General features: G+C 39.2%; 1 protein-coding gene across 1 annotated transcript; it reads right to left on the bottom strand.

The window, feature by feature from the left end:
- Nucleotides 1–4,115: 4,115 nt before the first annotated feature.
- Nucleotides 4,116–11,673, bottom strand: Dynlt3 (dynein light chain Tctex-type 3). The gene is made up of 5 exons (XM_005080576.3): nt 11,521–11,673; nt 9,398–9,439; nt 6,858–6,981; nt 6,189–6,266; nt 4,116–5,882 (listed from the first exon to the last, which is right to left on the bottom strand). The coding sequence occupies exons 1-5, from the start codon at nt 11,548–11,550 to the stop codon at nt 5,806–5,808; spliced, it is 351 nt and encodes a 116-aa protein (XP_005080633.3). The 5' UTR covers nt 11,551–11,673; the 3' UTR covers nt 4,116–5,805.
- Nucleotides 11,674–12,411: the final 738 nt, after the last annotated feature.

Raw genomic sequence — 12,411 nt, 5'->3', positions numbered from 1 at the left:
TTAGGTATTTGGATTTTTTGTTTGTTCTTTAGCATTAAAGTTTTAAGAGACTTAATCCATCCCCTTCATTATATAAGTGAATTAAATGCAGCTTAGAAAGGTGAAATGATTATTTTATATCACACAAGCAGTTGCAGGTAGAGTCAGAGCTGAAATGTGGGCCTTAGTAAGCTCCATCAAGGGCTCCCACTGGCAGCAGAGAAGCAACATTAAGGACATAAATGAAGCTGATCCCAGTGAACTGTGCTCAGTGTGTCTATAGCTGTTTCATAAAACTTTATTCAAATCAACAAATGAGGAAACAAAGGAAACAAACCCTATGGCATCCTTAGCGGTGCTGTTGTAAGTTTTGGGACAAGCATGATCATACACACACACACACACACACACACACACACACACACATAATCAAATAATTATATATAGAGAAGGGCAGACATGATATACCAAGCATGTTCCCCCCAAAATCAGACCCACTTTTGTGACTTTTGTACTTTTTGGAGAGTTAGTTTGGACAACAAAGAATTTCATTTGGGACTGATAATTTTCAGTCTTGGCACACATATGTGCTATATATTTGAAGGTATATTACTTTTCCTATTACTGTGACAAATCACCTGATGTAAAGAACTACAAGGAGAACAGGTTTGGTTTGGGTTGATGGTTCCAGAGGTTTCAGCCCATCATGGTGAGGGGGTGTGGCAGAACAGAATAGTTCACATCATGGTGGCCCAATTTGTTGCCCACACTCAGGGTTTGTCTTTAGCCCTTTTTGTATTTCTCTCTGGAAATACACAAGTGTATTCCTTGAATCTTTTACACTTTCCAATGCCACCAAGTTGACAAAACTAGCCATCGAATGGAGCTGAAGAAATGGTTCAGCAGTTAACAGCATGTACTCTTGCTGAGAACACAAGTTCAGTTCCCAGAACTGGGCTGCTCACAACTACCTGTAACTCCAGTTCCAGGGACACCCACATGAATAATTTAAGACAATAATACAAATAAGTCTTTAAAAATCACAAGGGCAATTTGTTTGTTTCTTTTATATATTTTTGGGGGTGGGGACTTTGAGATTGGATTTCTCTGTAGCTTTGAAGCCTGTACTGGAACTTGTTCTGTATTCCAGCCTGGCCTCCAATTCACCACTGCCCAGCATATTTTTACTTATCTTAATTGTTTTCTCATATATCAAAACAAATTATTGTTTTTAAATTACAAAAGAAAACAATGTGAATGTAAAAATATGTATTTGATCATCCAATAATTCTTTTAAAGAAGAATCTCTATATGGAAACCAGGGGATTTGTGCAAAGATCTTCAAAGGCAGATTTTTTGCAAGAGTGGAAAATGGTATACTACCTAAATGTTAAAAGTGAATAAACTACACCTAAGCTCGACAAGGAGACTTTCCACACTGAGAGGAAAAAAAATCTGTAAATAAAGTATGATATAAAAAGGGTAATCTTAGCTGGGCGGTGGTGGCACATGACTTTAATCCCAGCACTAGGAGGTAGAGGCAGGCAGATCTCTGCGAATCGGAGGCCAGCCTGGTCTACAAAGCTACACAGAAAAAGCCTGTCTCGAAAAAAGGGGGCAAACTTGGGTAGGGGAGATGGCTCAGCGGGTAAAGGTGCTTGTTGCCAAGCCTAATGACTTGAGTTTGATCCCTGAGAAGCACTCGATGGAAGAAAAGAACCAACCTCCACAAGTTGTCCTCAGGCCTCCAAACATGGGCCATGATGGCACACATGAGTCACATACCCCCAATGTAAACATTTAAAAGCCTTGTTTTGTTACATTTTAGGATTCACTTATTTTTATTTTATGTGTGTGGTTGTTTTGCCTGCATGGACGTATGTGCACCATGCATATGCCTGGTATCCATACAGGCCAGAAGAGAGCATTGGATACCTGGAACTGGAGTTACAGACTTTTGTGAGCTGCCTGCCATGCAGATGCTGGGAGTTGACAAGGAGTCCTCTAGAAGAGCAGTTAGTGCTCTTTATCACTGAGCCATCTCTGTAGCCCTACATTTAACAAACTTTAAAAATAGCACTCTGCATTTATACATCACATGTAGCTGTTCAAACAATATATTCATATACTTAATATCAGTGCAAAACAGTAGCCTGAGTCATGTACAACAAAATACAGCTTTTCCCCTCTGGGAGTAGATCCAGATGTGGAGGACAAAGAGGAGGCAAGATGGAAGCCGCATAATTTGTTAGACCATTACAGGTCTACATTATACTGTTTTGCATAAAAATATATTCATGCTTCCTGATTAAAACCTTTTTTTAAAATTAAGTAGCTTAACTATCTCAATCTATGTAATTTGCTTTATGCAAAAGTATGAATTTCCCCTTTCTTCTCCATAATTTCTCTTGTCTTCTTGGTGGACAGTCTGGCTTTCTTTTTCTGTTTGCTTTTGAGAGCCTTCTTACGTAGCTCAGATTGACTTACACCACACTATGTAGTCAGGATGGCCACAAACCTGCAGTCCTACTGATTCAGCCTCCTCTCAGTAGCCCCATACTTGGCCTATTTTCATTTTTAACATAAATATATGAATCGTATCAAAGAGAAAAGCCTTATTTGCCCTTTCCCTAGCAGTTCTGTAGCAATGAACCAAAGAACTATTCACATGATAGAAGCACAAACAAGTGAAGAGACAGATGTTCCTAAATTGCCTCCATAAAAAAAACCTACTAATGATTCATAGGACATTAATTCTGCTAAGTATCTGGTCCTTATTAGCATGGTGACAACTGTGGCAGCTGCACCCAGTATTCACTTGGTCTTGAGCCCACACTGTAGCAGACTTCAGTCCCTCCTTTTTTCTCATTGACAATTGATAGAATAAATATGACCAGATTACACAGTCAATGGAAGTTCTGGGAGGGGGCTGGAGGGGCTAGTAGAGACCTAGAACTACTAGAAACTCTGACAGTGAGCCAATCCAATCTTGTAGTTTTCTATGCACATAATCATCTATTCCTATAACACTCTTGATATTCCCTTCCTCCTTCACTCCTGCCTTCTTTGGGAGGTGGAGAGGCTTTGTCTCCTTTGCTTTTTGTATTTGGCTTTCCCAGAAGCAGCATGGTCCTACCTTCACCTGAGTGAGAATTCTCATACTGGAATTTAATATGAGAAGACCAGTTGTCTCAGGAAAATTCTAACATAGAACAGAAAGATAATAGTTTCCTATTGTTCTATCACTCTCATCTCCTAATTGACTCACAAATAACGTAGGGGTCTAGACATGGTGTAGCATACATGTAATCCCAACACTTTGGACAGATTCCAGCCCATGAGGAAAGAATTTCAATTCATCTTAAACTTTGCTTTGAGATGTTCTATAGAAGAGACTTAATCACTTCTCCCAAAATAGCCATGTCTTCTCATCCTTTTAAAATATCTGTTATCAAGTATATGCAACTAGTTTTACTCAGACCTTTAAAATGCAGCAATAAGATCACTATAAAATGCAATGATGCAATGACTCATCATTAACACCCAACTTGGAAGGACAGAAAAGTGCTCTTTAATAAAATGTTGCCACAATTTAGGCAGTCTTTTAGGACTTCACAAACACAAAATTATAGCTCTATAAAACATGCAGCTAATGTTTACACTAACTGAATTACCCATGTATTAGAGTATTGAATGTGGATACTCTAATTTTACTTAAAGTCCTTGATTTTTTTACAAGAAGCAACAGCTCATTTGCAATTTAACAAATGGGACAAAATTAATTTTTAAAAATAACCATTAAAGGTTCATAAATAGTTACATACTGTATTTCACTAACTTTAAAGAAAAACTTTGTGTTAAAATCATAAATAAAATGCTTGAAATAGAAGCTATTCATTATATTGTAATGGTAAAGACCACATTTGGGTAGCAATATTTTTGAGACACAGTTTTTCTATGTCTGTCCTCACACTGTTGATCTTGTTTCAGACCCGGTGTACATTAATATATTTATTTTTGTAATATATTTATGTGGTCCCACATTTGTTTTCCTCCTCCATTCATCCTGCTTGGAATTGGTTAAAGTAAGCACAATCCTGATTTCTTGACCATGGAATTAAAACCAGAGGCAAATGTACAGTACAGTAAGATAGTCTTTATTATATTTTAACTAGAAACAGCAGATAGCAAGCTCACGAGGTATGATTTATTTGAAAATGAGGCTTCAACAACAATAATCAGAAAGAAGCCTTAACTGCACAGATAGTTTGGTCACTATTATAATCTCCAGAGGTTACAAGAGCCAGCAGCATAAAGTAACATAAAGGTAATGACAAGGGATTTCGGATGTGCCAAAGTCACAGATCACTGCATTAAACCCTATTTTCCCATTCTTGCCATTACAGTTATTCAGCAAAATGTAAACCATGCAAGTAGTACTCATACAAGAATCCTGTCTTAATATTGTCGTCATTAATACTAAGCTTTCCTTTACCCTAAAAATTCAAATAATCGTGATTCTAGTCCTTACATGGATTGGGTGTCAGTGGTGACATGTAAAATTGATTTCATTTTCAGGATTAAATGTCAGACTGACTTCGCATTTGGTGGCCAGCTGTGTACCCTACTTTTTATCACTGATTTTCTTAATAAATTCAACTATATTTCATAAACCCTGAGATATTACACAACCTGCTAATGATTGTTCGCTTTTAATGTGTAGTCTACTCCACTCAGTTCTAACTCCCCATAAGTATTTTAAATTATGGACACATAGCTGTAATTAATGCAATGATAAGATTTATTATTTGTAAAGCTAAGACTACTGATAAGGCCTTTAAGGAAGAGTTGCATATTTTATGTATTTTACTTTGTCAGCAGCAACCCTTAAAAATTATATCTCTAATTCTGTCACCAATTAGTGATTTCCTTTTGGTTAGTTCTCCATGAAGGTCCTCAGAGCATTTTCCATTCTTTTTTGACCCTTCTTTAGAGATACCAGTTTTCCAACTGAACAGCTACCAACAGAAACTTAACACAAACACCATGTTGAGAGCTGCCATGCCTGGCAGAGAAATTTGCAGAACAGTCACTCAATAGATAATGTTCCTCATGGAATGAGTAGATTATAAGGCAGTTGTCTGAGTCATATAGTGCTGATCACATGACTAATTTTGCTTAACCAGGAAATCTGGTTGTCATTTAATCCTACCTCAAGTGTAAATGCAAACAATTGATATTAAAACAAAATGGATTTGTCTGTTCCCTGAAAAGGAAGCAGGTCAGTCATAGCTGCTATTATAACATTAGATACAGGTGGTGGGGGGTGTCAAAATTACTTTCCATGGACTATTATATATAATTCAATGAAGGGAAGAAATTAAAATAAAGAAAGGTATTAGCTAATTAATGTAATTTTCTCTGCACTGATAATTGCATTTGTTTTGTTCGCATATTTATTCATCCCTGTTAAGTTTTCTGGTTTAAAGATGATGTTGGTATCTAAATAAATTTTCCCATCTCTGTGGGTGTATAATGCTAGTGAAAGACTTGTATAAATATAACATTCCATTTTATGTCAGTCAATATTTTTGCATTAATATTTGACTAACATGTGTGTCTTTAAATGAATCTGTATAGAATATGAGATAACCTTCCAAGTTCTTATTTATTAGACTTTTGCTTACAATATTCAGTTTTTGCTGATAGTTTTAAAGCATATTGCACACTTGCTATCTAGCACATTAATAGGTAATTATTACTCTTTTTAGAAAGGACACACTCACAAACTTAAGTTAATGGCTTTAACCCATTCTATTTAGCGGGTTACAGAACAATTGCAATTGCAAAAACATTAACGATGCAGTTCATGGTTCGGTTCTCCCATCTTACAGTACAGGTTCCTGAAAGCATACAAGAAGAAAATATTGATACATCAGCAAAACATCAAAATTACCAGGCACTAAGTAACACCTACACGTATACACACGCACCCACACACCAATGCATACACACACATTGCTTTGAATAATACTTCCTCTAACATGTTGTGTCTTCATACTTCATACTGATTTGAAATCGTACTTGAGTACATTCGAAGCAATTCTATTGATACAGTGTTTTTCAGACTTTAAGTAGAGCTATGTAACAAGTCCAGACTGACTTTGCTGGAACTTCAATTCTGGGTAAATTAATTTACAGCCCCTCACCATCAGATGTAGTATCCCAAAAACATGAGCTGGCAGTATGAAATCCATATGCACTCCTCTGGACCACAGCACAGGTCACTACAAAGAAAGTCATAGAATGACATTGACTGAAAAGGGGGAAATATTTGCATTAGAACTCTAAAAGCTGAGAAAAGCAACACGAAACAATTCAGCTAGTAGACTAAAATAGTCACTTATTTTGAATATTCATCATCATGATCTTAAATTCATTGCCTTAGCCCTTTCATGAACCATTACTGTAACTGCCAGTAATTGCACTACAGAAAAATTCCTGATCAGACTGTGTGTTCTGTGCCATTACCAGATTGCAGACAGATGCAGGGGCTATTTCTCTTTTGTACTTGGATTGTGCATCTTCACAGGCCTATACAGAGGCATGGATGGCTGACAGGAAGACAGCACTGAAGGGTCTCAGTGGACAAAGAGAACTGATGCTACCAAGGGAGGACAGTTTAAACTGCTTTAGACTGAAAGACTTCCATGTTTACACTTCATCGTGTATTACATTCAAGGGGACAAGTCAGAAGTTCTTCCTACACTATTAGTAGTCCACTATGGTGCCTGTCATTCAGATAGATTCTCCAAATTCAGAGAAAATGAGAAAGACAAAGGCACAGAAACTAATGAGGACACCACATCAATACTTACCGATGTACTTATAGGCTTTTCCCAGCTTAACCAGATGTGCTAGGGATTGCTCCACTATGCTTGCGGTCCACTGGTTGATGTTGTTCTGATTGTAGTCCTCACCTCCTAAGACTCCATCAACACACTAGGAGAGATAACAACTCTATTAGCCCAAATGAACCAAATTTTACATATACTGCAAGAGAAATTCAAGGCACAACTCTCAAAGGCATAGCAGGAAACATGCATCTACTAATTGTCTGGTGTGCACTGTCTCTAAATGCTTAAGAGTTTTCAAAGCATTTCCATAAAGGAAGGAGAATGAGATGAGTATGGAATAAAAGAGGAGTTATAGAATTATCTAGGATGGTCTGTAATGTTTGAAAGCAATACTTGTACATCAATCCTTCCCAGTCCCTCAGTGGAAATGATTCATTGCCATAAAAAGGTGACTCACAAAACAAAGACAAAGAAGAACACAGACATGGTCCCCAAGGAACCTGTCGTGAGCCTGAGATTTCTCCTAAGTGCCATCTTTTTATGTAAAGGATTCAAGTTCAGTTGGTATCAAATTGTTTTTAATTAAATGGCTTATACTGTTAACTACATTCTCAGTAATGTTTATACTCTAAAATGCATCTAATAGGCTAGGTGCCGGCCTGTAATTCTAACATTTGAGAGTCTGAGGCAGGAGTAAGACAACTTGGAGGCCAACCCAACTATATAACAACTCTATCTCAAAAAATCAAAAGAAACGAGAAAAGAAATAAAATGCATCTAGTAGTTTTTTAATACCACTTAACCACACACACACACACACACACACACACACACATGCCATTTTAAAAAGCAGTTAATTACTTGTAACTCCAGATAACATGTCTACCACTATTTCTTGCTGTATGAGCTACAGGCATGTGTAGAACTCCTATGATAAGTGAAAATTTAGTCCACTAGCTCCCTTCCAACTGCTTCTCTCAAGATAGAGGTCTCAGTAGATTTACTTCAATACATTCACACTGACAGAAACACATTTCTTCCTCATGCTTTACAGTAGTCCCTTGCACAAGCACAAATGTGCGCGAGCACACACACACACACACACACACACACACACACACACACCAAAAATGCCTACCATTCTTGATCTCTTATTCCATTCATCATTCCTTCCTATAGAAATGAAGTAAGTTACCTGGCTGCTGAGTGATCAGCATTGCTCTACCATACTCATGCAAGAAAATCACATTCCCAAACATCTTGCACTTGGGTTTTCATTTCTCCTTCCATTTCCACCCAGACCAAAGAGACATGTTATGTTGTTTCTCTCTGCTGACTCAAACTTTCCCTTGTGTGCTCACAAAGCCAGTATTGCAAGTTCAGAACTGAGCAGAGGCTAGTAAAACATGATACAGTCATCAACCTAGTTTTATCTATAATAAAGGTGGTGTTTTAGTCTTTCAAGTGAACACTTTTGTCTTTTCATGTGGTTCAAAACTTGGGTAAGGAAAATGTATTAAAGTGGCTCTTCCAAAGACCCAGCATCTTTTATTTCATGTCTCCTAGCCAAAACAGTTTCTCTTGACATTTTACTTCAAAAAATAAGATTATTGTTACCTCTGCCTTCCAATTGCTCTTCCTTGTGCTCTGACATTGTGATGGCATTGAAAACATTTGCATTTTAGTTTAATAAAATGGTCCTAAATATATATTTACATGATATAGTCCAAATATTTTAAATAGCTAAATGTTGTAATCTACAATTCTTCAACTATTAAAATACAGCAATAGTTTTTGGTGCTGCCTAACCCTGAGACGTTGAGCTGGTCCTACTCACACAGGGTCAGGCCAGCTGAACTCTGGATGAGATGATGCCCTCGGAGCACTTGTGCAAGTCAAGAACTGTTTGCAGGTGAATTGGTGGCACATGTGCACACAATGCCCAGAAGGTGGGGCCAATGCAGCCCAGACAGAACTCAGTCAGGGCTTGCTAGGACATAGGCCCCAAGAGCCACACCCACAACTGAAGCAGCCTTGTGGGTCAACTCAGCATTTTTACCTAGGGTTTGTCAGAGTTAATGATGACTTTGGGCTGTAAGAGTGCTCTTAAAGTACCTCCCTACCAGCGTAGCCTATATTAATAACTTCACCACCCCCAGGAGAGGCTATACTGATAACCTTACCCCAGGGTAGTCTACCTCACCCCCAGGGAGGCTATATTGATAACCTGACCCCCAGGGCAGTCTATATTGATAACCACATGGTGGTCTATATTGATAACACTAGAATCAGTAAAGGTCCTTAGATAAAATAGATTCTAGAAAAGAGCTTCTTTACTTTTTGTAGACTTGAAATATTGCTTCAGCATGTCTTTCAGAAAAGATCCAAACAGGCATCCCTGAATGCAAAAGACTACACACACACCCCTACAAAGAGTAAAAAATATTTTAAATCTTGGTGTTTGAGCATTAACATTTCTAGCTTTGGCCTGAAAACTCAAAACCTGGATTTAAAATTTTTCTATCCACACAACAATGGAGATAACAGCAAATATAACTCACCTCTTTGACTATATTATGTGCTTCCTCAGCATTGAAGCCAACCTAAAGAGAAAACACGATAAAACTGCTTTCAGTAAGGCTTCCCTTTATTTATAGACATGGCGAGATACAGGATACCCTCAGCTGGCCTAAGAAAGTGATAGTGACAGAAGACCACAGTGCTCCGGACATCAGGTCTACTGAGTTGCTGATTCTACTCCCTGTAGATTCAGATTCATTAGCATTGGGCAGGACATACGCAAATACCATTTTGAAAAGTGCTTTAAAAAAAAAAGAAAAGTGCTTTTACAACAGTGATTCTAATGAACATTCTAGATAATCATTGCATTATAAAACTCAAAAAATTAGCAGGCGCTAGCTATAAATGATTTCTGTTGTGTGCTATCAATATACAGGAAATCATTTCAGCTAGATAAAGTGGCCCATAAAGAGTATGCTAAATTGTCATTGCCAATTTTATTTTGAATTGATATGAGACAAACCCACTGCTTTTCCAAATTAAAGATATGGCAATACTCTGCCACTCAAAATTAATGTCACTTTAATTATACAAGTTGGCCTCTCATTTTTGGGGAGCAGCTTGTTACAATTGTGGGTTAATGGCAATTTTCAATAACACCTACTGTCCTTGAGTGCAAAACTAGGTTATGCGATAAGAATGAAATATAAGCCAGGATGCTTTAGTTAATATAAGAATGATTTCCATGGAGATATTTGGGGTGCATTGGGAAAACAGTAATTTTGTGTTTAAAAAAACACTATGCAACTTAAAACTACTTGAAATAAGTAAATTCTGAGGTTATATTTTAAGTACAGATTTTCACTGTACTTAACTCTAGTAGTTATCCTATAAAATTTCCCACCCCACTACATACTTAGGAGTTTTGAAAAGAGGTCTCGTATTTTAGTCCTATGGTAGTCATTTTTGTTTCAAAATCACACCCAAAATTGGCCTAAGAAATAAATGATGCACATTTTCACTACAAGTTGGAAAGTTTGGTTGGCCAGGGAAACACGAACTATGTCTGTTGATTTTCTATCTTTTTTTTTTCTGGTGCTGGGGATGGAACTCGGGGCTTCTAAAGTGCTAGTCAGGCACTCTACCTATGAGTTATCTTTCCACTTCTATTTCTTTTAAAATTACATGTATTTAGGAAGTAGTGCAGAAAAGATTCTCTTGCACCCTTGCTAAGAGGTAAATCGGAGGAAGAGTAATCATGTAATTTGGGGGGCAAGACCTTATTTCTACATTATTATGCCTCACCCACACATATGCATGCTCTCTGCAACACAGATTCTTCTGCAGAAACTCACCAATTGGAGAAGCCCCTTACAAGGGTCATATTACATTGTGCCTGCACGATCTCATCTTTCATTTTCTTGTATCACCCACCAGTGGCTACCACTGGACAGAAAATGTTTGTCTATTCCATCCTTGCAAACTCTTATGGCTGTGGGGCAATTAAACAGCCCTCATCCTGGAAACATGAACTGAAGTGTAAAGTCAGAGATCTGAGTTCAAATGAAACCTCTCTCACTCCTAGCAGTATTAATTTGTGGCCTGTCACTTGGTCGCCCATGAAAAGTCAGAGTTCCCATCAGTAACAGGAAAATCACTGACATCATGGAGTTCTGGTGAGGCTTAGGGAAACCTGAATCAGTGAGCAAGGACTCTTAATCCATAAAGCACTTCCTCTAGCCGCCCCAGGGGAGAGTTCCCAGGACCAGCCACCTTGCAGCACCAGCTCAAGGAGACCCAAAAGGCGGAGGAAACAGAAAAACCGGTTTCCCAGGCCCAGATCGCAGACGGGCGGGGCTCGCCAACGCCCGCCCAGGCACCCAAGTTAGGCCTCCCCTTACACCTAATGGGTCCTCCTAGACCCTACAGACTGCCCCCAAGAGCTTTCTGTCACCCAAGCCATCGCGATGATCAGTCAGCCCACCCCCCCGGCTTTCAGGGGTGGGGAGACAGACAGCCGAGGGGCAAGAAAGATCCCGGGTCCTGCGGGGCAGACTCAGGTTCACGGGACTCCACATCCTAATTCTGCAAGCACTAAGAGACCACCCAACAGCGTCCCCATAAGGAGGGCGAGGGGCTCTTCCTGGCTCCAGAGGGGCGGTACCTCGTCACAGGGCCGGTGATACTCCTCCATGGTGGCTTTGGCAGTCCCCGGGGGGCGGAGCAAAGCTCTGGTCGAGAGCTCCGCAGCTGCACACTGGCCTCCCGTGAGGCCCCGCCTCCATTTATGGCCCAGGGCTTTTGTCTACGTAGGCCCCGCCTTTGTGTCGCACTGAAGCAACCTTCCAAGGACCGGAGGTGGGGCGGTGGGGGTGGGGGGACCGTGGGGGTAGAGGTGGGGCGGGTATCAAAGGAAAGGGAGGAGGGGCTTTGGTTGAGTTGAGCCTCTTAACACAGTTAAGGGTACCTCCTAGGCCTAGAGTGCACTTCTGACCAGGCTTGTCTTCTGAAAATAAAGGGTGCTTGTTAAGAGCTCAAACAGTATCTGTGGGGATTAGTTAGGGTGACCTTGTGTCAGCCAGGCTAGATTCAGGACAAGCGCTTTAGGTATCACTCACTGTTGTGGTCCTATGCACACAATTTACATCCACAGCTATCCAGCAAATGAATGTAGCAAGTGAACAAACATCACTGATTTCTGTGTACTAGTTACTGAATTTGAAAAATAAAGCCTGGTCTCCCATTAACATTTCTCAAATAGTAAACAATCACCTCTATTTTGTGACTAGTTATAAGGATCAGATAAGATACTACACACAACTAAAGTTGTTGTTCCTCTTCTGTCAAGACTTCTTTTTTATAAAGACATATAAAACTTTTTTGAAAGGAGCAAATGCCCTAAGTTGAACTGTAAACCTTGGCAGAAGCATTCTGTTTACATTTATTTTAGGACTACTAAATTGTGCCTGATTGTGAGATTTTCCTTAGATTCTCAGTAATTCAGATTTTCACTCCTCTTGTCCCTTGATTAATGATGCAGACAAAATGCAGAGAT

Source organism: Mesocricetus auratus, unplaced genomic scaffold, assembly GCF_017639785.1.
Source record: "Mesocricetus auratus isolate SY011 unplaced genomic scaffold, BCM_Maur_2.0 Super-Scaffold_100033, whole genome shotgun sequence".
Taxonomy (NCBI): domain Eukaryota; kingdom Metazoa; phylum Chordata; class Mammalia; order Rodentia; family Cricetidae; genus Mesocricetus; species Mesocricetus auratus.
Note: the sequence above shows the minus strand (reverse complement) of the source record. Positions and strands in the feature narration are given on the sequence as shown.

Excerpts from the sequence above, each read along its gene's own strand:
- Dynlt3 (XM_005080576.3), bottom strand. The coding sequence starts at position 11,550 with ATGGAGGAGTATCACCGGCCCTGTGACGAG. Across the intron at positions 6,982-9,397 it reads CACATAATATAGTCAAAGAG|TGTGTTGATGGAGTCTTAGG; the intron begins GTGAGTTATATT and ends TATCTCTCCTAG. Across the intron at positions 6,267-6,857 it reads AAAAGCCTATAAGTACATCG|TGACCTGTGCTGTGGTCCAG; the intron begins GTAAGTATTGAT and ends CTTTCTTTGTAG.